Below are 25,833 nucleotides of genomic sequence, written 5' to 3' on the forward strand. Positions count from 1 at the left end.
AAAAGGCTGGGGAAGGATTCAGCTCTCAGACTTTAAACCCTCACTGAAAGGTCTAAGGCTGTACTTCTGCCGCTGCAGCACTTGACAGCTGAATCCTCTCTGGGCACCATCAGCTGAAAGGGAGCACCATTTAGATTTGTCAGTGCCACCCAAACAGACTCCATTCAACACCTCAGTACAGATCTGGAGCCAACCAAGATGCTCATGGACACGAGGCACATGGAGCTGGGAGAGTTGACCAAGCACATGAAGATCAAAGCCATTGTTTGGGCAGCAGAAACGCTGGGTGGGGCTCAGTTTTGGGACAAAAAGCCTGGTCCCACTGGGAGTGCCCCCCTCCACTGACTGAGGAGGCCGTGGGGTGACTGGGTCAGGTAGGTGTCTACCCTACAAAGCCTCTGGAAGGTGCTGGCAGGAAGGGTGGGATTGCAAACGCGTTTCCTGCATTGGCTCACGCTTTGGAAACACGGCCCCTGCTCACGTGCTGCTTTCTCTGAGCAAAGGCACCTTCAGCACCCTCAGGGTCATTGTTTGTTGTCCTGCCCATTCTTTTCAGAAGGCTTAAAGGACATCAACCTGTTGGAATGAATCCAGAGAAGGCACCGAGATGATCAGAGGGATGGAGCACCTCTGCTGTGAGGAAAGGCTGAGAGAATCGAGATTGTTCAGCCCGGAGAGGAGAAGGCTTTGGGGTGACCTAATTGCAGCCTTCCAGGACCTGAAAGGAGGTACAGGAAAGATGGAGAGAAACTTTACAAGGGCCTGGAGAGACAGTACAAGGGGGAATGGACTCAAACTGACAGAGTAGGTTTAGATGGGATATTAGAAAATAATTCCTCCCTGTGAGGGTGGGGAGGCCCTGGCACAGGGTGCCCAGAGAAGCTGTGGCTGCCTCTGGATCCCTGGAAGTGTCCAAGGCCAGGCTGGACGGGGATTGGAGCCACCTGGGCTAGTGGAAGGTGTTGTGATGGCATCACAAACAGATGATGTAAAGCCCTAGTTTTTCCACCTCTAAAAATCCCTGCCCCACTACCTGATCAGCATCAGCTCAGCCCTGTACCAAGGCGCTGTGAAAAACACCCTGAAAAACTCCAAAGAATATTTTATATTCCTTAAAGACATTCTAGTGGAAAATACCAAAAGTTTAGAAGAAATTCATATTGGCCAAGAGATGACCCACTTACATACAGATTTATGCAACACTTAAAGGGATATAATAGAGATAAGAGGTGGTCAAGGAAACTAAATTAGTGTAGCTGAATTTGAGCTTGTCTCCTCTCTCCTAATGCTGTGTCACTCCAGCTACAACATGGAGAATGCTAATGGATATTATGCAAGGAGAGAACCCTCCCACGCGTCACATTAGCAAAAAATCCTTGGAGACGTGGTAGTTTCCCTGGAAAAAAGTCATCCACGTTTGTTCTTGACATCACATCTGATTGCAGTTGGCACAAAACCATCAGAGGGAATATTTTAATAGTGCCACATCTCAAGTTTGCACATAAGTGAGCCTTATCAGACGTTGGACATATTGGTTTATTGCACTTCCACCTTTTTTCAGTTGGAATTTACTCCAAACACTCCTGATGCTCAGCTGCAGCACAATGTGCTACAACATTTATGTAGGTCATTGACTCCTCATTTTCAACAAATTCTCTGTACTGCCAGCGCAGCGCAAGTGTCCACACGTCTCAGACACTCCCTAAATATCTTGAGGTGCATCCAAAGACCTCAAACCGTACAAAATATCCACTTCACATTCACTACACCACTTTTTGGGTCTCAAAACTCTTCCTGAAAAACGCTTTGGGAGTTTTAGGGGACAGATGATGGCGTTGAACAGAGGGTAAAGAAGAAACAAGTTGAGGTGATTGAGTTCATTGAGGGTTTGTGGTTGTGGATCGCTGCCACAAAACTGACAGGGGTTAAGCAGCAGAGTTACATCCATCTGTGGCAACAGGAATTCCTAGAAACACATCCTGAATACATTTTCTGATGCTCAGACGAGCTTTGGACAAGCAGTGATGGTGACAAACCCAGGGACATCCCTCCAACACGGGGAAAAGCAGCACCAAAGGCCTTACCTGTTCTCCGGGGCGTTGGTGAGGGACGCAACAATGTTCTGCTCGATGAAGAAGAGCATGGAGAGGAGAAATCCCAGTCCCATGGCACTCATCACTGACCCGATGGACAGGGACTGCACGGGGGCCAGCACAAACAAGCTGTCAGAGGCATTGTAGTTAAATTTGGACACTGCAAAGAGGAGGGGAAGGATGTTAGGAGGCACCTTCGTGTCCAACCATCAACGTTTTACCCACACCATGAACTACTGGGAAGCAAGCAGGAAAGCAGGCGTGATGTTCTGGCATGTGGGAGCCTGGAGGCCATGAAAGATGGGTCCATCTGGCTGGTTTGATTTATTTTTTTCCTCCATCCACTTAGGACTTGGCTGCCATCCTGATGGGACAGATCACTGCTAGTCCTAGCGAGGCATTACAGATATTTGAGGAAAACAAAAGAGGGAAACTTGTTTTCCACAGATGCGAGGTGTTTTTAGATGAGGAAACCTTATTTCTAACCAGCACCATAATGCTCAGCTCATCAACCCACAGAGGCATTTGAAAACCTCCTCATGTCCAACAAGCTGTGCAAGGCATTTTAGTATAAAATCTAAATCAAACCTTTGCTGCCACTGGAAGCAATCCATGGCTAGGGATAAATCACACATGGCCACGCATCATTTTGCAATCCAACTGGATGGAATGGCCATCCCAATTAAAAAAAAAAAGCCATTTCTTATTTGTTTCCATACATTTCCTCACATCACCCGCTCACGTCACTGCAGGACAATGCAATTCCTGTCCCCATGATCGCTTCCTGATATGGAAAAGTTGATCTATCTGGCCAATGAATGGTGTCTCGTTTTTAGATTTCCTTGTGTAACTTAGAGCTGCCCAGATGCTCTGCACCATTTCACCTAAATTAGGAAAACAAACTGGACACAAAGAGGATAAACTGGGATGACCAACTCCATGTTGATATGACTGGCAACAACCCTTCCTGCCTGCTGATTACTCTGCCCTTTGTTCACCGCCAGGAATTGTTCATCTCCCCTATTGTGACACACACCTCAAACTCATTGAAAAGGCACATCTGGATAATTTTTCTTGCCCCAGCCTCATTTTATCAGGGTTTTGAATGACACAAGTCTAATGGTGAGGAAATCTGAGCTCTTGGTGGGAGGCACATGCAGTATTTGTGAAATTATATGGAAGAACTTCATTTTTTAGCAAAACCCTTCTAGGATTTCACTTCTCTCTTTCATAAGCCCTAGTACTCCAGAGAACAAAAACAGAACTTACTTTCAATTTCCTTGAAGATATAGGAACCCACAACAGAGAAGGTCAGGACTGAAATGGGTAAGGCACAGTCGGACAGGATTTCGCGTACCCTCGCATGCAAATATGGGCTGCAAAAAAGACAAAAAATTCCCATCAACACCCCACTGTCAGGACAACCACTCAATCCAGACAACATTAATGCTTGAACAAGTGAAAATTCAGTCCCATCTTGCACTGCTAAGGAGATACTTGGAGTGAAGAATTAGTCTTTCATTCAGCTTTAAATCTTCTGGAGCCTACGGCCTTTGAAGGGCGATGGAATGCATAAGCAAAACACAAAGAAACAAGAAAATAAGATGCAAACTAGAAAAAAAAAAGGCCTTCAAGCACCAATTTGTTCTCATTTCCACTTTAATTGCTTCCTTCATTTCAAAGGAAGAGTTTTAAGAGCAATAGGAGCAAACCCCAAATTACAGCTGGTGTTTGACTCCCAAGAGCACACTGAAGGTACATTCCCTTTAGACCTTCCTGCACCATCAGGAATTTCTGCCCAGCAAAGCGGTTCAATGCCTGTTTGGAGGGAGTTACAGGGGTCCCAACGTGAATTGGGAACCCAAAGCTTTTTTGGGAAGTCATTTGTGAGGCGAAACCTCACAAGAGGGAAGGGCATCATCCACTGAGCGAACATTTTGTCCTGCTGGGAATATTTCCAGGTGGCTCTGCCAAGTTCATCTCTGCCTTTGGCTTCCATCTGATTTTCCTGGGTTGCAGAATTAAGATCTGAGCTCTTAATGATTCCCTCACAGGGAACATGAAATAATCAGCAGTCTGAGCTCCAAAGAACTCACCTTTTCTTAAACTGATAGAGCGTGTGGCCGAGCCAAAGGGTTCCCAACATCAGCATGAGGCTGAGGACGGCGGTCTCACGCCCATAGTGCCCATCATGAGGGCAGGTCTGGTTCTCGCTCACTGAGGAGTTCATCAAGAAGGTGGTGTTGATGCCGAGGCCTGGGATAGCATCAGCCCGTGTTTTTCCCGAGTAACTGTCTCCTGTGTGCCCGTGGTGGTAATATTTCTTAAAAACTGCACAAACAACCAACAGGCAAGCGTTAGCAGAGGAGTGTGACAATCAAAGCAAGTAAAACAAAGTGGGTTTTTTGCTTGATCATGCAGCATTAATGTTCTGCTTCACCTGGTTTCTAGCTCTGCTTCTCAACCCAGCAGAAAGAAATCAGAGCTGTCGCTCTCAGGAAGCCAGCGCTTCATAAATTGATTTTTTCACTTATTTTAACAGCTAAGAGTTAAATGAATCCATAAAGCAACACTGTAAGGACTTCCAGGGCTAATTATGTGGTTTTGTTCCCAACACTGGAAGCACTGCTCTTAGATATACATATAAATATTTCTATATAGACACCTGCTTTCAGCAGCCTGGCAAACAAATTCCATCAGGGTTCTCTGGAAACACTGAGAGCAGCCAGGCTGCACAGATCCTTAAGTGGATTACACAGTGTACAGTAATTACTTTTCTTCCAAGGCTAGTCCAGATTTTAGAGATAAGTGTTGCTGATGTGCAAAACCTGGCAGAACATTTGAATTTACAATGCAAATTAGAGTTACAGAGCACCAGAAGTAAACCTGCATGAGCAAAACACCCCGTGAAGCCCCTGGGACTGTCCATAAATGTTTTAGATCAGCTTAAAGGCATCGATACAAGGAATGGACAGCTGTAAAGACCCTCTTGCTCTTGAGCATTTACTGTGTTCCCATTTCTATGGCACTGGCTGGCTCCAAGTGTATAAATACGGTTTTGGGATCATTTAACCTCTTTGGGGAACAACAGCCTGAGGAGTCACAAGGAGGATGTAAAACCAGGAGATGGGAATTGGGCTTTCCCACAGTATCTGCTCAGATGGCAACATGCAGCATCTACAATTTCCCTGGGAAATACAGGAGGATGGAAACCACCGCGCCAGAGCTTTGCAGTCCCTCTACCTTCCTTCATTTCAGTCCAAATACCCCTTCAAACTTTACACAGAGAACTTCAGGGCAAGACCACCCTCTCTAGACAGAAACACAGCCACCTGCAGCTTAGGTTCTGATGCACCTCCTAACATTTCCCCCACCCTCAAATAATAATTCAGGTTCTGAAAGCCTCAAACATTTCAGCTTTTCCATCTGCAGCGGCCACAGGGAAAGCAGGGAAAACAAATTAATTCTAAATATTTGAAAACAAACTTTGTACATCCTTGTGCAGCCCAACTGGTATTTGCAACCACCTTGAGTGGCCGAAGCCCAGGTTGTGTTACTGCTGGTTTGGAGCTCACCTCAGTGTAAAATGTCCTGAGTTCAGCCATGAAGCCATTTTAAATGCAGTAATGATCTTTCTTATATCACCTTTAAAAGGATTTAAAGGTGATTTAAAAGGAGTCTGGGCATTCCACAAGTGGATGAGGGCAGCGTGGCACATAGGCCACAAGAGACAAGACTGCCTCACATTCAGCACATCTGTACATAAATTTAGACATCACAGAAGGTTTACAGCTCAAAATTTAACCTCTCAAACTGCACCAAGAGCAGCCAGGAGTGAGGAGATCCCCTTAAAGCAGCAGAAAGGTTCCCCCAGCGAGGAGCAATCCCACCCTGACCCCGGTTAGCGCCACGTGTTCCCTATGGCATGGTATGGAAGAGGCTCTGCTCTCCTTTATTTCCTCCCTCCGTGCTCCAGCTGCCTCAGCCCTGGCAGGACACACACACACCTGCTCTGCAAACAGGTAAATGGGGCCCGGGGCACTGCCAGGACCCACAGCCTGGCATAGAACAGGCTGTGGGAGGATTTGCACTTTCCAGCTCTGAATGCCAAAGGACGCTTTTGTCCTGACAAAAATGATTCTGGCAGCATTTCCTGGGAATCCACAGCTGGCCAGGGGGAAAAGCCTGCTCACCTTAAGTGCTACTGAGTCCTAGAGACACAGCTGTGAAACCAGCAGCACAAACCACCTGGGAACTGTGCAGAATGTATTTGCATTCCTCTGGATTAAGATCTGGACTGCAATGAGTAAGAAACAAGTGACTTTGTTTTGTGTCTCGCAGATTTTCTCAAGCTCCCACACATGGCTGTATCACAGTAACGTATTTAGGGCTGGGTTATATTGGAACAATGTATTTAGGGCTGATCTTTGGTGCCCTGTGCTCAGCTTGACTACATCGCTGCACGCTCCATCTCTGAGGCTGCAATTCAATTTATATGCACCAAACCAGGCAGGATTGCTCCAGCCCCTCCTGGATAGAGGAAAAAACCTTGCTTTACTCTTGTATTTTAATTAATGAGAATACGCCAAGATGGAGAGTGGAGACCTTTATCCCATACCACCTTGCTGGGAAGGATTTGATTCCTGAGCATTTAGAGTTTGTTTTCACACCAGAGCTCAGTGAACCTCACTGCCAACATTCAGAGAGAGCAGTGGAACTGGCGGTGCCCTGGCTGAGGCTGAGCCCTTCTCCAGCCTCCAACAACACGAGCTGGCTTTGTTTTCCTCTGCCTGGCTCACCACCATTTCCTGCCCAGTGCAGATGTCAAGATCAAACAAACACAGCCTCGGTGGCCAGGCCAGGCAGCAAAAACAAAGTGTCACCGGGACAGCGCGAACGTTCAGGGTTTTGGTTCCTCTGCAGGGCAGGTCCCTCCCCCTCCTTTCCTGCATGTGTACCTTGCAAAAAATCACGGCTATGAACAGGCTGGGAAAACATCTGGGCAGAGGTGGCATTGTCCCCTGGCACTCAGGAAGCCCAGAGTTGCTGCCAGCTGGATAAGGCATTACCAGGAGGCTTTTAAACAGCATGGAGAAAAAGACAGCTTTCACTTCCTCCTGAACTGCTCAACCGAAATTTTGAGTGGGAGGAGGAGGTGGCAGCAGCAAACCATCACCTCCTCGAAAACAGGAGGGGAGGAACAAAGATGAGCCTGTGGCCATGAGTTGCACTGGTGTCGTGTTTTTAAATATGGGCTCTAAGAGAGTTTAGGATAAAGGCTGTGCCTGCCAGCACCGGCGCCCTCCTGCATCTGGAAACAGCTTTGGTCCCATCTGTGGATGCCCTGAATGCTCCCAAATGCAGCTGAACCAACATGAGCTGGCAAAGGAGTGTTGGTGTGACTTTATTACCATCATTCCTATAAATTCATCCCTTCACAGTACAAAGAGAACTCAACTGGTTCTCTAATCACACCTAAAATCACAGAATGGTTTGGGTTGAAGGGACCTTAAAGATCATCTCATTCCACCCTCTGCCATGGGCAGGGACACCTTCCACTAGCCCAGGTGGATCCAAGCTCTGTCCAACCTGGCCTTGGACACTTCCAGGGATCCAGGGGCAGCCACAGCTTCTCTGGGCACCCTGTGCCAGGGCCTCCCCAGCCTCTGAGGGAAGAATTTCTCCCTAATATCCAATTGAAACCTGGTTTCTGTCAGTAAGGCCACTGCCCCTTGTCTTACAGGATCTTCTCCTGTTCCCACTGCAATACTCCAAGGATTTACTGCCATATTCCTGAAACTCTGGCAGACATGGATGCTTCCTGCACTTTTGACCTGCACCCCACACCCCTGCTATGGGAGATCAGCTCTGAGCTACAAAAAATTTGTGAATATTTGCTGATTTTTACAGAGCAGCTGAATGTTCTGTTGAGGACCACCTGAGTGCCACAAGGAGACTGTCCCACGCCCCCAGGACAGGGCACTGAGCAAAGCTCACAGCCACAGAGTCAATGACTATCCCAGAACAGCTTCTCCCTCACCAAGCTCTAAGCAGGATATTTAAAAGATGCAGGTGATCTGCAGAGGGAAAAACCCCTCTGATTGCACAATCAAAGCACACAAGGCAAATCAAGGATTCCCAGTGAAGTGAGAAAGTGTCTCACTTCAAATTGCTCTGCAGTGTCAAATCTCTCGGAAAGCATTCCCCTGCAAGCTTGAGTGTCTGAAAAACAAGGAGTGTGCTTGGGTATATCCTGAAGGATTTCAAAGGATGGCCCAAACTTTGGGATGTTGGACAACAGGTCATAAAAATCAAGGAATGGGGTATTGGCCAATTCCTCACCGGGATGAACAGAAAGGCTGCCACTCACAAGGTATTTCTGCTACCATGATTCACCTTCTCAAACACCTCCTACCAGTCCTGGTGGGGAGGGAGAGAAGTGTCAGAGGAATTTGTAAACCCCAAGGCTCTTCACTGAGATTTAGAGTTTAACCCAGAAATAGGAAAACCAAGTGGCTGGAAAGGGCAGAGGAGCTTCAGGAATGTGCTGGAGGCACTGCAGTCCTTGCACTGCCATTAAAGAAATGTCTCAGAGCTCAGGGAAAACCAGGAAATCTCAACCCACCTTTCAACTCCCCTCCACAGAGTTTGGACAACATGTCAAGGAAAAAGGACTACATACACTGCATTTAAATTGGACTCTTTTTTTGGCCAGGACCATGAAAAGCAGCCTGGTATCAGGAGAAGGCTCTCACATCAATAACGTCATGCTTTGCCCATCTGGTGAAAATTTAGAAACCAATTCTGTCTCAACCAACTGAAATTAGAGCTGCTGAAAATTCTGCACACCCAGGTAAACTGCTGACAAAGGGCTGCTTCCATCTCACACACTGATTTTCTTTTTTCCCCTGGGGACTTTGAACGAACACCGAACAAGCAAACATCACACGTTTTTGCAGCCCTGTGCTTGCTTTTGACAAGGCAGCAAAGCAGAGATCTGCTCTGAAAAACACTGTTGTAAGACTTACCTTTAATAATGCCTTTGATGGCATCGAGCACAAATGTGATGGATATAAAAAGTGCAATTATTTCTTCTGTTGACCTGTGGAAAAAGCCCAGGAATTAACAGCGCTGCATTCAACTCTGTTCCAAGAAAAAGCAGCATGTTCATCAATTTACATGAAAATATACCAATTTGAGTTAGGCTCCAACTTAGAAACAAAACCCAGCCAATCAGAGAACTTCTTTCAAGCTGGAACAATAAACCAAAATGATACTTGCCTCATCTCACAAAACACATTTTGCAGCAAGTTTGTAATTAAGGAGCTTGTGGAATGTGTAATTTTTTCATTTGAAGAACAATCAGATCAAAATACGACTTCTTGCAAATAGCTACCTTTTAAAGAGCTTCATCAGAAGGCTGAAATTAAAGAGGGAGTAGATCACAAGGAAAAAGCTGTTCCACAGCCCAATCCAGGCATAGAAAGCGCTGAAATCCAAGTTGTAGTCGTCACAGATTCCTCGGATGACTGCAAAAGTGAAGCATTCACGTGTCACAATCAACTCCTGTCACTGCCACCCAGTGATTCCCATCTGCTCCGTGCCAAAAAGAACCCATTTCAAGACTTCACCCCAACACATTTATTACAGATACCATTAAATCCATATTCCTGCACTTCCAGAGGGACACAGGATCAACACAAACTGTTCTCCCCTTCCATCACTAGAAATGGGGAGAGACACTTGGAAAAATATTCTCCCCCCCTGCTCAAAGCATTTTTCCTATGGATTGAGGTCACAAAAACTGTTGGAATTTGCTCTTGCTGATACTTTGAGATGCTGTTGAGCAAGGGGTCTCCTAGCTGCTCTTTCCAGCTGGTCATAGCCCATCCTCTGATTATCCCTACACTGAGCTTGTTCCCTTGCTTGACTCTCTTTCACTAAGACCAGCTTGTAGTACCTGAAAAGCTGCTGATCACACTTTAAAACATCAATTTAAAAAAAAACCCTCAACAAACTAACCCAAAAAAAAACTTAGTCACAAGCTGGTTAAGTGCAGCCACATGAGAAAACCAAGATTTTCTCACTGAAGCTGAAGAAATGCTTATTTTCATGAAGTTTTTTCGCTGCAAAATGATTTCTTTAGAAAAACAACTTGAAGTAAACCAGGGGTTGGTCTTGATGATCCCTGTGGGTCCCTTCTAACTCAGGATATTTTGATTCTGATGGTGATGGAAAGGGGAGGAATTTGATTCAGGTTTTGGAGAATCCCAGAACATCCCGAACTGGAAGGGCCCCACCAGGATCATCGATCCAACTCCTGGCCCTGCACAGGACACCCCAACAACCTCATGATGTGTCTGAGAGCCTTGTCCAAGCGTTCCTTGGCTTTGTGCCCTGTCACTTCCCTGGGGAGCCTGCTCCAGCACCCCACCACTCTCTGGGGGGAGAACCTTTCCCTGATAGCAGCCCTGAAATATCCATTTATCAAACAAATACAAGCTCTGCCAGGACTGCAAAGCTCTCACAGGAAGTTGCAACCCCTCAATCCCCTGGTGCAAACCTGTAGCAGACTCACCATTGATGTAGAGGGCCAAGGGAGCTGTGGTCAGGAGCACAACAAGGGGCTGCCCCGAGAAGAGGGCGTAGAGCAGCCCTCCAATGCACTGCCCGAAGATTGTCTTCCGCACATCTGGAATTGGGGAGGATGGAAACAAAACCAGGGATTTGGGTCAATCCCTCCCTGCTCCAGGAGCATTCACAGGGCAGAGAAACCAACCACTTAGGAGTAAGAGAAATGTTTTCAAGGGTACAGAGGTAACACTGTGAAATCAAAAAGTGAGCCTTTATTTGTACCCACAGTTTAGGCTTCCAGATGTTCAGCTAATTGGTGGACTCTGGGATTTTTTCTGTGTATTGTTATGTTTTATATATACATTTTAAATATATTTGTTTTATTTTAAACAGCTATAAGACATAACCAGTGTTTGTGGAGGCCTTCAGGGCAGGATTTGAACAGTGACAGCAGCATGAACTACTTCTACAGCTGGGAGAAAGGATGATGTTTAGCTCTCTGTCCTGGGGGTTTGAATATAGGCAATCAAATCCAGGTCAAAAGCACAGGAGTTTGTACCAGGAAAAATGTGCAAATAATTACATTAAGTCAGCATAATTCAAAAATACAGTAGCATACATCAGTATCAGTCCAAGTCAGATGACACAACCCAAAGCAGTGTTCATTTTTTCTGGTTTTCTATAAAAGTCATGAACTTAATTAGAAAAAATATCTTTCAGTCGTGGTTTTGGGTTTGTTTTCCCTCCATAAATAAAAACTATCAGAATTTTCTGTGCCCAGAACTACATTTGGAATACGTGGAATCAAATGCACAAAATCAGATGCACAAAGTAAATTTAAGAAGCACAGAAGAGATGAACTCACCAATAGCTCCTCGGGTATTTTCATCATTGAGGGACCCGAAGGCAATGGATGGAAGGAGGCAGGCAAAGTACAGAAAGATCATAGTTGTGATGTATTTTCCTATCGCTTTGTTGTTCCCAATAATACCTGGGGCAAACCACAACACAAATCATGTTGGTAAAGCACTGAAAGCCTCCTCACATCAGCCACAGGCACCATCAGTTCTTTTCACGTTGAGAAAAAGTAGAAATTCAGTCCCCACTTCGAACATGTAACGGAATTGTTAACATCTGATTTCTCACAGCCACGCTTTTGTTCACCTGGGACCAGAAGTAGCACCAAAACTGCCACCAGACATTTCTGACATCATCAAAACAGGAAACACAAGAAGCTTTTTGCTCAGTTTTGCCATTCCCCAAAGCTTGGAAGAGGATCAAGGCAGAAACTGTAAGTTTAGGGTTCACAAATGCCCACCCCCTGCCTTTTTCATATCAACTTCAGAGATATTCTGCACCGTCCCCCGAATGAGCTTCATGATGATCTCTTGTCTTGGGCAGGAAAAGGTGAAGCACTTCATTTTTCCCTAGACAGAAGCCTAAGGCTGTAGGTTTGAATCAATAATATGCCACCCTGAGCCAAAAAGTGGCAGCAGGACACAAAAACAAACAGCCCCAGAGGTCAGGAATGGCTACACTGAGATTTGCTTTAACAGGCCCTGCTGGAAGAACAGCCTCTCTCTTTCCATCCACTCACCCCTCTCGTCTCCATCGGAAAAAACACACCAGGCCAAAACACAAAGCAGCCAGAAAGAGAATTAAAGTGTCAGAATATGAATTTAAGAGCCTCTGAAGTAGCTTCCCTTCCCTTTCCTGTTTTCAGGCTGATGTGTGATATGAGCTCACTGGGGATGCACAGGAGAAAGGATGAGATGACAACAGCTGATATTGCTCCAGGAGAACACAAGTTTTTCCACAGAACAGAAAGGACGCACTGGAGAAAGTCTCCTCAGCCTTCAGCCTGCCTGTGCCACCATCCTTGATGGTGCTCTTCCTCTCAGACAGCTGGAAGAGCTTGGAGCTGCCCAATTCCCCTTCTGGAAGGCTCCAGAGCAGAGAATTCCCACACAGCCATCTGCCCCGAGTTCCCAAACACCGACCTAAGCTTTTGCAGCATCAGTCCCTTGCTGAGAGAGGTAAAATCCAATGAGTTGGATCAGATAAGGGAGGGCTTGGCTTTAGAGGTTATTGGTGCCACACTGAAAATCTCTATCACTGCAATGAAAAGAACAAAAATCTCTCAATGACTTTGGGATCTTATCTAACATCTGCTTTCTGCACCATTTGCAGGGCAGAGATAAGGATGGGAGGAGGATGTAAAAACCCAGAAATCAAAGGTGATGTGTAATGGACAGGCAGCCACGCGAATAAAGGACACCTTGTGAGGTGCCTGCTTGCAGACAGGAGAGGAACAGACACAAACAGCACTTCTGAGGCTCAGCATCCTCAAACTCCAGGCTAAAACCCGACAAGAGACATCTCAAGCACGCAAATATGAGCTTGACCTTTCCGGAGTCATCGGACCAGCTGTTCCCAGGCAAATTCCTTTCAATTTATTGGGAAGATTCAGAAACCACAGGTCACATTCCTGACCACTCCTGGCAACCCAAAGGGCCTGGAATTTAATTCTCACAGATGAAGACTTCCCATGATCCCGAGTCCAATAGCTGCAGGCTCCTACCTCACACTCCAAACTGCCTGAGACCTTTAGAGAAAAGGAAGGATTTGGCAGGACAAACAGGACTGAGGGGTGGTTCCATAAATAGACACAGCCACACCCTGGTTCAGAGGATTCTCTGTCACTCCAAAATACTGCTTTTTGGGCAAGGGAGTCCTTCCCATATGAAAGGTCACAGGCAAAAATGCCTGGAAGCTCTGAAATAATTTCTGAAAGTTCAACCAGGTCAAGAGAAGCAAATAATACCTGTTTTTAAAAAGGTTCAGGTAGTTAAACAGTAGGATGAGAGGGCAGAAGGAGGAAGCCTTGAAGGGCATCACAAAAGCTCATTTTCAGTCTCAGTCCTGGCAAAGGAGCCCTTGCTGGTCATGGAGCTCCTTATGCCACGTAAAGACTTGGCCTCAAGCTGTACCAGGGGAGGTTCAGTAGGACATCAGGAGGAATTTCCTCATGGAAAGGGTTGTTAAACACTGGAATGGGCTGCCCAGGGAGGCAGTGAGTGCCCATCTCTGGAGGTGTCCAAGGAAGGACTGGAGGTGGCACTCAGTGCTCTGGGCTGGGTGACAAGGTGGGGATTGGGCACAGCTTGGACTCAATCTTGGAGGTTTTTTCCAGCTTCAATGATTCTGTGATTCATAATGGCTGGGTCCAAGACTTCCAGCACTTTCTTTAATTCATAATCATCCAGGTAAGATTCTAGGATCAAGAATCCTTCTGGTGGGCAGCAAAATTCACTTTGTAATGGAGACAATAATTACACCAGATGAAACACACTCCTTCCCCAAGCTGACTGCTCACTCTTTAATTGCAGTCATGACCAAACACTGCCTCTCCTTGTACAGATCCGCCTGCCACAGACACTGAAATCCAGCATTAACCACGATTTACCTTTCTGCCTTTTTAAAGCCAACATCTGGCGAGCATTTTCAGGATGTTTTGCAGCCCATGGCTTCATTCAGAAGAAGGTGGGCTGCTTTATGATGGCATTTCATCTGTGACAGGCTCATAAAGCCACTGACAAAGGTGTCACTCCACCTGCACCATGTAAATTCATAGCAGCAAATCAACTCTCTGTCCAGCTGTGGAATGTGAGTAGCTGACTGTTACAGGAGCAATCCCCTGAAATTGAGGCACAGCCACACGCTGGAATGGGAAGCAATTATGTTCATCAGCGTGACAGTTCCATTTTACCTGTCTGGATTTCTGAGAAGGCACAGTTTGTACAGACAAGGTTACAGTTTCAGGGGAAACAGCAGCAATTCTGGCCTCACTTTGCTTGGGATTCCACAGCAGTAAGCTAACGACCAGCAGCGCCACAAACTGGGTTTACAGCTCCTTAAGTGCACTAATTGCACATTTACTAAATCAAAATCACAAATGATGGACATTCTCTGAACTGGCTGTTAATGTTCCTTCCCAATTCTCTGAAATATCCCACGCAAAGAAAGTTTAATTACACTGACCTGGAGCTCAGCAGCAAGGATGAGTCTATGAAAGCCCTGATTTAAAAAAAAAAATTGCTTTTTAATACTAAAAACACTGTAAAACCCAGAATTACAAGCTTCTCCTAATGCCCTCAAGCTGGGCTTTCCTTTATGGGATGGCTGCTGGACTCTGCCCAATGTTGTGAAGATGAAGCTTCCTTGAAGTCCTGTGAAGAGCAAATCATGGAACGAGTGGGACTAAGAACTTAACTGGAAAAGGAAATCCACTCCAGGAGTTTGGAGCAGAAGCCAAGCATATGCAGAGAGCTGAGAGGCATGAAAAATCAGATCAAGGCCCAGGCCTTTCCCTTCCCATCCTGCTTCCTTCAGCCCACTTCCCAGGAAATCCTGGGTCTCTTGGAAGGAAACATCCACAGACAAAACACGATGCTTTTCTGCATTTTTAGAACATTCCCATCCACCACTGACACAAAGAGACCCCAAAGCAACCCAGGCTGGATGTTTCGGGGAATCATGACAAGTTCAGGATGTTAAACTTTGGTACCCAGGTGATATTTAGGGATGAAGGCTGCAGAGTGATGCAGAAGCTCCCTCATATCTGATCTAGGGAGGGAGAGGCATGGAAAAGAACGGGAAAAGCCTCTCTGCAACCCCTGTATTCCCCCTCCTTCCTCAGGAATGTCCTGCCAGACAAGGTGGCCAAGGCAGGAAAGCTGATGAGGATTTGGCACATGTCAAAGCCAATCCATGGTCAACGTTTCAGCTCTGGGTTCAGATCAAGGTTTAAGCTCTGAGCTCCCTTAGACAGCCGGTGAGACAGAAGCTCTCTTTCAAATCCCATTTTTCCAATGTTTTCAAGCCTTCCATCCAAGCATGCCCACACTGCAGGGAGCTTTGGGGATCTCCCTCCTGCAAAACACCACAGTAAATCCCAAGGATGCTGCCAGCAGACCTCAGGAGCTGGTTAGGGACCCTCTGCAGGACCAAGGACAGGGAGAAATCCACACTTCCAGCTGAACTACCCACCTACCACAGCCATGTACCAAAGACAAAGGCCCAGAAAAACAGGGAGAAAGAGAATAAGCCTCAGTCCTCTGCTTTTGCCTTTGTTTTCCCTCCCCAGGAGGTGAAGGGATATGGATTATGTAAGAACACAGCATCAAAGCTCACCATAAAAATCTCAGGCACCTCAAATTTCCCACTGGGCACTTCAGGCACTGCATTTGCGTTTGTTCTCTGGGTTGTACCAGAAAATAATGCTGAAGAATGAGGACAGCAATTTTAGGAGCTTCAGAAATCTTCTATCTGAGTCCAGGCAGAATCCCCTCCTTCATTCAAACCTGCCTCAATATAAAGAAATTTCTCAAAGCTCCTACAGTTTGAGTCTTAAAGGGTAATAAAAATGACACACAAGTGCTTTGAGCCTATTTGACAGGATCAGGATGAAGTTGAGTCACTCTGTTTTTTAAGATAGAGTCCTACACACAAAGGTGACAGTCACATGCCAAATGGAGTAAATTCCAGTTTAAAGGAAAACTACAGGTGTTCTCAGGCTCAGCATAACCCAGTTATTCATCTTCAGATGCTCCTGCTGGAAGACATCTATTACAAGCCATCTTTATCACTAAAATCCTGAAGCAAAAGTTCAGAAAACTCTTCCTTGATCCTTGGACATTCAGTAAAATGCGCAAGATTTTGCCACAAAACAAAGTCGATGAGTTCCTAATCTGGAGTAAAAGGGGGGAAAAAAATAACAGAGAAAGACTATCCCTTTAAGGATAATTTGTGCAGTGTGTGAAGAACACCAATCCCACAAAACTCCAACTGGCCCAAGATTTGCTGGTCCTACAAAAACCTCATTATTTATCACCCTGCCCTTGATGGGTTTATCTGTCTAACCCCAAACCCTGGGATGCTTCTCAGATTGAGGATTTAGAGACTCCAACCACTCAAAACCCAGAATCTTTGTAATTCAGAGCTCTTTGATGGTGCCCATGTGGCTGTCTGGAGCACAGATACTTGGATAGTTCAAATCCCTCATGCTCTGATGCACCACTGCTCTGAGATGCTCCAGGAATTCCACATTCCTGATCACCTTTGGTCTCAGTGGTTTATGGCAGATGCTTCATGCTCCATCTGCTTTTCATTTCAAGCAGCTCCTTAAAGAATTCATCCTCATTTCTGGTTTCTGGGAAGAAATGGCCATACAAATTCACAGTGTTTTTTGGAAAAACCCCTTTTCCCCATATCCTATTGAAAGGGCTCAACTGCTCCTAAGGTGAGAACCTCCCATTTGGGCTGAAGTAGTTCTGGAGTTTCACTGGGCTCTTTTCTGCTCTTTTTCACTCTCCAGAAGACGTGTAACAAAACACTGACACTTTTTAATCTGCAGGTGCATTTTATCCCAATTTTATGCCCATTCTCTACATCATTGTATGCAAAGTTTGCAGAGCTTACAGCCCTGAGCCTAGGGCTGAAGCAGCACCCACGGGGTCATCTGGATGCAGTCAGAGCCACAACATGGCCCCTGAAGTGGGTTCCCAAATCTGCTGATGGCTGGAATTGGCTGCAGGACCAAAATCTGATGGTTTTGTGCCTGCTGTGCTCAGACAGGCACAGCAGACACTGCTCTGTCTTGAGGCGAACAGGTCCCCACAGGGTGCTACTGCAGCAGTTCCCAAGGGCTTCAATATCCCTTTATCATGAAAATGAGCCCTTGACAGCTCTAGAAAGCAACAGCCAAAGGGATGAAGTGTCCAGATTTCGAGCTGAAATCCCCTGCCAGAGCTGATGCCAGTGATGCACATGCCAAAAATTAATGTTTCTGTTTTATCAGATTCCTTGCTGCTCCCCTGAAAATCATTTTATATCCCCCCTCCTCCTCAACACACCCTCAAATCCCCAGAGAAATCAGCATTAGCCCTCCCATCACACTGAGTCTCCTGAAAATAGTTTCATCCCTGCAGTGACAAAGCACCTGGAGAAAGCAGCCAGCACTCAGCACCTGTGCTAAGCCAGCATCTCATCCACGTTCCTCTGCTGCTGGTGACCACGCTCTTGGGAAGGGAGTGAGGACACACATCCACAGCCTTGGCCATGCTTCTCTGGAGCTTAAGCTGCCTGTGAAAGGTGGCTTTGCAACAGGAGACTCTGAAAATTGGGGGTTTGGGTGGGAATCTTGGTTTTTTAATGCCTCATCCAAGGAGGATCACCCTCATCTCATGAGCCCTCACAGCACTCATGCACTGAGGAAGGCTGGGACACAGGCTTGAGCTAAGGTGGATTTAACAGCAGGAAGGGATAAACTCCTGACTTATCTGATAAATCTCCAAGATTCTCCCTGCCTACACTTTAATTCTCTATTTTATCCAAACTTCCTGCGTATTATATTGAATATATTAACCAGCTCCCCAACAAGCTGCAAGAAACACGTTTTGATGTCAGCCTGGGGCTCTGTAATCCCGCTTTGCCCTGAAGATTCCTCCCAGCCTTCGTGAAAGTGAAAGTCTGCAAGTGAAAAAGGGAGAAAACAACTCTTAAAACCCCCCAAGGCCACCGTGGGAGCTGCACCGAGCCCTAAAGCTGAGGCTCACTATAAACACTGTGTTCTGCTCCTGTGATCTGGCGGCAGCGGACGAGCCGTATCCTGTTTTTCACAACACCGGGCTGAAGTTACTGCAGCTCACATTTTGTTTAAGCATTCCCAACTCCCACAGCATCACTATAATTAGTGTTGAGCCGGCTTGCAGAGGCAGCAGAAAGGGCCTATCAGGCCAGTGCTGACTAATTAGATTGCAAGGAGTTGATCTGAGTCTACGCGTGGCAATAATCGATCCATTTAATCACTGCTTAATAAAAATTAAAACCCTCACCCACGCACAGCCAGCACCTTCATTAAGGAAACGCTGCAGGAGCCTCATCTCTAGTGCTCCACGATGCCCATTCACAGGCTTTTGTCCACAGGCTTTTTAAACAAGGGACAGGAGAGCTGTTACACATATCAAAGCACACACCGAATGCACACTGTAAACAGGACATCACATCACAAAAAAAAAATCCCAAATCGGGGCAGTGCTTCCATAAACACTGGCCAACGTACCATCGGTGAAGTCCAGCGCGTACACTGGGAATCTTCGTGCAATGTCATCAGAAATCCCCTTGCCAATATTGAGAAAGTCGTGCAGCTGAAGAAAGGAAGGAAGTGCTGTGTCAGTGTAAAGGCTCATGCATTGTTAAAGAGATTAAGCTCCTTATTCAACCCTGATAGGAGCGAGAGGGCTCGTTTTGAATAGGGCATTCAAATCCCATCTTGTCATGATAATAAAAATAAACTCACCGTGATTCAGTTTATATCCTCACAGCATTGTAAAAGAGAAAATCCCCCAGACCACCCTGTTTTCCTCCCTTCCTTCCCTTTTCCCCCTCCCATTCCTATCTGCATCCCTGGTTTTGCAGGTGAGGGAGCTGAAGATCCACTGGGAAGGATCAGACCTTGGGTGCCCTGGGGTTAAACACATCAGAGGTGCCTTTCCCACCCCTCCACACAACTTCTCCTTTAGATGCCAGCCCAAAAATTCCCATGAATCCACATAAAGCCTCTGAAAAAAGATCCCCAGCAAGTGCTTCTTCCTTGGCATTGCCACGGCAAAGGGAGACCTCAAAGAGACTGAGGGAATTCAGGCTGTCTGTATCTCAAGCTCCATCAACATGGAAAAAGCTTCAATAAATCCACATAACCCAGCCATATTTCTGCCCGTTAAAAGACAATAAAAACTCTGGGAAATGGTTCCAAAAATCCAACATTTCGCCTTTTATTCCTAGTTCAGGGGCCTGCAAGGTGCAGTGGAATTGCTGATAGGATCTGCTGCTCACCACAGGCAATGAGGAGCTTGTCAGGAATATGTGACAGCTGCTATTGCCTCTCAGCCTCCCATTCCTCGCAACTCCTTCCTTATGGAAAGCACATGGACAGCGTCAGGGTAGGCAACACTTACAAATGAGGCACCTGCCAGCTTTTTCCCTATTATTCTCAGAGTACACAAGCCACTCTGAAAATCAAATGCACCTTTATGCAGTGATAACAACCCCAGCTGCCTCCACTAAAACATTTCATGTATTTGTTGCAGAATCAGACACAGAAGACTTACAACCTCTGCTAGGGAGTGTGAGGGGGGAAATAAAAATCAGAGACACAAAATTTACACCAACAGATCATCTCAAAGCAGCAGGGAGCTCTTCCTTCAGCTGGTTTATGTGGAAACTGATAAAAATGCTTGCTTTAGAAAGGACTTGACACTACAGGGCTCATTTAATAGACTACACACAGTTTTGCCTTCTCTCCTGGGACTCACCTGTTTGCAGCACCTGGAAGATCAGAACCACAAACAAAATAATGAAGGGAATCTTTTCCTTTAGAAGGAATACACTGGGCACAGCAAGCACTGGGGCTTGGGGTGCAAAAGAGGATCAGCTCCTTTATCAGTGACTGCATCATCTCATATTTCAGCTATTTAAGTCAATTCTGTTGCAATTTGTCAATACACCTGTAGGACTTTTTGAACTTTAGGACAGTTTCAACTCCAACCTGAACAATCAGGATGAGCAGACAGATGTTTTGCCAGCAGACACCAGCAAAACATCTGCATTTTAAGCATTTATGAAAAATCTCTGCGCTTCAACCGTATTTGGTGGCAGAGTTGGACATCAAAGCCAGATGCACTCAAAAAGCAATTTAGTTTTTCCCCCCAGAAAGAGATTCCTGAAGGCATGAGTCAGCCAGAGAATCACAATAGCCTCAGACTGGGATGTTTACTTATCATGCTGCAGTGAGTAGGGGAGAAGGATGCTCGGGGTGTCTCATCTTCCAGGGAAGGAGGAGCACGGCAGCTCCTGGCCCGGGGCAGGAGGGAGGGGACTCTGGGGCACAAAGGCTGTTCCAAGCAGCTGGAAGTGTGCAGAGGAGGAAAGCACTGCCTAACTCGTCCCACAAGGCACGAGGGTTATGTTTGAGACCCCCCTGATTCCTTCATGCACCTCCTTCTTGTGTGTGTGAGTGTTAAAAAGAGGGTAAAGGTATGGAGATGTCAGTGAAACCTCATCAGTGGGCAACTGTGGGGAAAGCTGCTCCTTCTGTAGGGCTGATCCTCCTCTGAGCTTTCCTCTCTGCTCTCCTACCCTCAGACTCAGCCTGAGCTGCACCAGAGATACCACAGAATCCCAGAATGGTTTGGTTTGGAAGGGACCTTAAAGCTCATCCAGAGCCACCCCCTGCCACAGTCAGGGACACCTTCCACTAGCCCAGGTGGCTCCAAGCCCCAATGTCCAACCTGGCCTTGGACCCTTCCAGGGATCCAGGGGCAGCCACAGCTTCTCTGGGCGCCCTGTGCCAGGGCCTCACCTCCCTCACAGGAAGAACTTGTTCCCAGTATCTAAATCTACCTCCTTCAGCTTAATGCCATTCCGCCTTCTCCTGCCACTCCACACCCTTGCAAAAAGTCCCTCCCCAGCCCTCCTGTCAGTACTGGAAGGCTGCTTAAGACTGAGTTACAGAAGATTAAAAAATTAAAAATATAAAAGACTAAGTTTACTGGCCTCCAAAGTTACAGCCCTTTTTGGTTCTGCTTTTATCCCCCAACTTATCCAAATAGATGAAGTTCACGAGTTTTCCCACTTCCCATTCTACAAATCCCTCCAAGCTTCTTGCCATTATTTGGGTTAGAGGAAGAGGCTAAGCAAGCACTTAGCAGCTACAAAGGCAAACAGAAAATATCTGCTCCAACAACTCTGACCCTTCCTCAGCCCTCCCCAAAAGTGCTGGGGGGGCTGCATGAGTATTTTACAGAGATCAGAGACACGAGTCTGTGCAAAGATACTATATCCTCTGTATCCTCCCTCCTGCTGATGCTGAGCACACACAGCTCCCTCAGCAAGTCCACACAGGACACAAAATCACAGCCAGAAAAACATCACAGCTGTTAGGGGCTCCTCCACGAACAAAATCACAATTAGATGCCTCAGTAAACAAGAGGATTTCAGGCTGACTTAATTATGATTGAGTACGTAGCCTTGCCTAAATAATCCCCTGAGATGAGCCAAGGCGAAGTGACGGTGCTGTAGGCACAGCAGGGAATGTGACTGTCACATCCCCCTCAGTATTTCAGCAGAGGTAAAAACAAGCACTTGAAAAAAATCCCACTCACACAGAATTTAAGGCCCATTTCCTCTCCCATTACTGCAGGACCCAGGAGGCCAGATTTTCATGTCACCCAGAGATTTTACACCTTCCTGAGAGCTCACTTGTCATAGTCCAGGGGCTCCACTGAGGGTATTTATTTCTCTGGGGGTGGCTGAAAGGTTGAAATTGCACTCCTGGTCTCACATGGGTTTGTGCTTGTATTAAATGCTTCCTCTCCACAAGGGGAGGAGATGCTGGAGATGGCTCTCAGGAGCTGAGGAATCCAGCCTAGGGGCTCAAATCAACCTCACTTCTCCAGGCAAAGCTTGGCTTGCCAGGAAATCTCCTTCCCAGCTCTTTGTGCTGGCAGGGTGAGGTGAGGATAGAGAGGCTGCATCTCCCAAGAGCTCAAGGATAAAACAGTTTAAAAACAAGAGTTCAGCAAATCCAGGCCCACAACTGTCAATGCCAAAAGCAAGAGCTGAAGGAAGAAGTGTCACTCTCTACAGCACTGGCTTGGAGAAATCAGGATTCTGCCTGGCCAAAGCTGCTTTTCCAAGCAGGCCAGCAGGAATCACGAGTCTCAGGGCCAACAGCTCAGTGTCTCATCCAGCCCTCCTCACCAAACCACACAGCAGAAAACCCTCTGGAGACTTTTTTTTTGCTATTTTTAGCAAAAGACAGAGCCAGACACTTCAAGTGCTGTAACAAAAACCCCTCTGAAAGGCAAGGTGTAAAGGGTTAAACCTACTTTACCTAAATCACTACTCCAAATATCCCTGCCTTGCATGACCTGCGTCTAAAGAGGGTTTCAGGACTTGTTCTGCAAAGTTAAGAGCAGGTATGGGATCTAGCAAAGTTCAAAGCACTACCTATAAGCAAGGGGATTCTGCAGGAAAAACATGAGCTTTGCTCATTTCCAGATGTGCAGATCAAACCCCTTAAATCTATTCCAGGGGGGGAAAAAAATAAAAGTGGTAAGTGAAGCAGCTCCTGCACTATAGGCAACCCAAAGCTTTGGGGTTATTTGTAATGCAGGGACTGGAGCAGCATGCTGGAGACGGCAGTTTGTTTTTCAGGTAAGCTGTCTGGTTAAAGAATGGATTTCTGAACGGAAAAACAAAGCAATGACCAACACACAGGAAATTCCAGAAAAGAAAGCTGAGTTACAGCATTTCCCTCAAACTTTAAAGTACAAAGCAAGTAATGTTTTACAGAGCTACAGATCAAACAGGGAGAGAATTCAGGCCAAATACTGACAGGCAACTTTTAAATGAAATTACCATGCAGAGATGGCCAAGAAGTCTTTTGGCTGCAGGAAAGACAAGCAGCAGCTTCCTTCAGAACCTTCTGATTGTAAGGATTAAGTACCTTGGACTGACAAGGAGCAGTGATCCATTAATCCCACCCTCAACTAAGCATCTGGAATCAAAGTCCTGTAACCATTTCAACCCCCAACTGCTCTGCATCCCTTCAGCACCTGCCTCTTTGAAGTGGCTTTTTTGAGATTTACAGCAGAATCTGAGGAAGGTGGATGTGCACACAGCAGCTGTTCGGGGAAACCTCGGTGCTGGGAGCTTGCTGGGAATGCTGCTGCATCCACTGGCCTCAAGTGTTCACCTCTTCACCCCAAATCCCCTTGGATTGATGCATTTGAACACCAGGGAGGCAGAGGCACTGGCCAAGCCTTACCTTGAGTGGTTTGTTACCGTGTGACTTGTGCCCATCGCTCTTCCCTGAGGGTCTCTGATTCGCCACCGTCAGCAAGTGGCGTTGGTGCACTAAGGCCTCCTTGAACTCCTCCTCAGTTTTGGTTTCCAGGAGTTTCTGCCGGAAGGTTATGTCTGAAAACATCGTGGCAAAGGTCCTGCCCACTTCTGTGGCTGTTTTGGTGCTTTTCTGAGCAGAAAAAAAAAAAAAGACAGAAAAAGCGCTTTTAAACCGATTTTACTTCACTTCTGAAAGGTAAACCCCATAATTTACCCCTCTGAAGAGGAACCTGCCTGGCTCCCGGGATCCCAGAGAGACCTGAGGGAGGAGGGCACATCTGGAAGCTGTTGCAGATGAACACACAAGCACAGCAGATCCTGTGGAGGCACCAACACAGGTTCTGAAGCCCTGATTGATCTTTACTTGATCAACTTCCCAGAAGTCAATCCAAAGCTGAATCATGCTGAGCATGCATTTTATCCCTGGTTTCCCTTCAAGACTAGACAAACAAAATCTTTGCTACCTTCCAGCACCTCAGCATTGCTGCTCCTGGGGTGGAAAGATGCTGCTGTCATGGTCCCTGCAGGTATTGATGTCTTATCTGACAGACTGAGATTGTTGTGCTCATCTGATTCCTATTTTCTGGGCATTAAAACTCAATTCCCTTGGCCACTCTGGGGCAATTCTGACAGCACAAGTGGAGGTTGGGAGCTCTCAGCTCAAGTAACCACTGGCACAGAGGGGAAAGGATGGGAAAAAACAGCTGAGCACACAGCAAGCAGCTCTTGTTTGTCTTCACTAAATGTCTGGAAGGGACAGGAGACTTGCAGACATGAAAAAAGTGCTTATTTTCAGGATTTAATATTTCTGTGAGACACAGGCCTGATCTTTGCTTCCAGCAGAATCCAAGCCTGCTTTTCTAGTGCTCCTGGCAGCATGGAAATTGGATACAAAGGGAAGAGTAAAGGAGGCTGAGCTCCCCATCCCTACACAAACCCACCAAATCCAAGCTCTCCAAGCCTGACCTGCTCACCTGCTCCTGCTGTGGCCAGGACAGGTAAAATACCTGCCAAGTTACACAGAACCACAGCTCATTAAAAGCTCCTTCTAATGCCAAGTTTTAACCCACCCACCTCTCCTACACTCCACACTCATCATGCAGCAACTATCAGAGACACCCAAACACTCCCCTCCCAGCCCTGGAGAGCCTCCAAGCTCCTCACACTGCCAGGAAGAGAAGAGTGAGCATCTGTGATTGATCCCAATTGCTTCTCATGATTCACAACTGAACAGCTGAACAATTTCTCCATGAACACAACCAAATAATTCAGCGTGGGTGACGCAGAGGGGCAGCCGTGGGTGGCACTGAGCTGGTCCCAGAGTCATTGCTAACATTGTGCTTCCTCCATCACTCACATCACCCTCCTCTCTCTCGTTTGCTCAGAGCAGCTGTGGCTGCCCCATCCCTGGAAGTGTCCAAGGCCAGGTTGGACGGGGCTTGGAGCAACCTGGGATAGTGGAAGGTGTCCCTGCACATGGCAGGGAGTTGGAATGAGATAGTCTTAAACATCCCTCCCAACCCAAACCATTCTGGGATTCCATCACCAGGAATGTCCCTTCAAACACTTACTAGGGCACATTCAGTTGAAGTTTCTAGGGAGAAGTTTGGATTTAAGTGAAGGATTTTCCCTGGGACTTGCTTTTAGAGCTTGTGAACCAGCCTGGATTTGCCACCACAGGAGAGGCTTCACCTTTCACCTCTAAGCAGCAACAATCCTTGGGCTGGATGCTGCAAGGATTGCTTCAACATTCCCAACACTCTTCCCATTCTCCCTTTCCCAGGGAGATGAACAATTTAGAGAAGACAGATATTTGCAAGAAAACTCAAGTTTTTTTTCCATCCTCCATATTAGCAAGGTCAAGGATCTGGATTCCCTGCACAACAAATGCCCATTTTGTGGACCTTTTTTCCCCTCCCCAGCCAGGCCCGTTTAATGTGTTGCTGTCAGCAGGTTAATTATTTTAACTGCTGCACCAGAAATGCGCACTCAGGGCTGGCTCCACCAACCCATTTAAAATAAAACAGCACATTGGCAAGTGCAAGCTCTGTTGGCCTCCACTCCCTTCCCTTAATTTGATGCTGACCATTGGAATTGCAAACCCTCGGAATCGGAGCGGATGCGGAGCCGTTTGCCGGGTGCTTTGCACGTAGCTGGCCCGAGATAACAATGAGGGAGAGATCCATGGAACTGCACACAG

The 25,833-nt window shown here is 46.6% G+C and overlaps 1 protein-coding gene across 6 annotated transcripts in view; it reads right to left on the reverse strand.

Moving 5' to 3' along the window:
- Window positions 1-25,833, reverse strand: part of SLC4A11 (solute carrier family 4 member 11) — a 93,891-nt gene that overhangs the window by 14,017 nt on the left and 54,041 nt on the right. For all 6 annotated transcript variants that reach the window (XM_042053099.1, XM_042053097.1, XM_042053098.1 and 3 more), the window contains 9 exons: window positions 23,557-23,763; window positions 18,790-18,874; window positions 11,533-11,658; window positions 10,672-10,785; window positions 9,490-9,622; window positions 9,122-9,195; window positions 4,190-4,424; window positions 3,363-3,469; window positions 2,085-2,253 (listed from right to left, as the gene is read on the reverse strand). In XM_042053099.1, coding sequence (XP_041909033.1) covers window positions 2,085-2,253; window positions 3,363-3,469; window positions 4,190-4,424; window positions 9,122-9,195; window positions 9,490-9,622; window positions 10,672-10,785; window positions 11,533-11,658; window positions 18,790-18,874; window positions 23,557-23,763 — 1,250 coding nt within the window. The remainder of the gene's footprint in view (window positions 1-2,084; window positions 2,254-3,362; window positions 3,470-4,189; window positions 4,425-9,121; window positions 9,196-9,489; window positions 9,623-10,671; window positions 10,786-11,532; window positions 11,659-18,789; window positions 18,875-23,556; window positions 23,764-25,833) is intronic.

This window comes from Corvus kubaryi, unplaced genomic scaffold (assembly GCF_017639235.1).
Source record: "Corvus kubaryi isolate FWS band 111438036 unplaced genomic scaffold, C.kubaryi_AGA036_p1.0 split1-131, whole genome shotgun sequence".
In the NCBI taxonomy this organism is placed as follows: domain Eukaryota; kingdom Metazoa; phylum Chordata; class Aves; order Passeriformes; family Corvidae; genus Corvus; species Corvus kubaryi.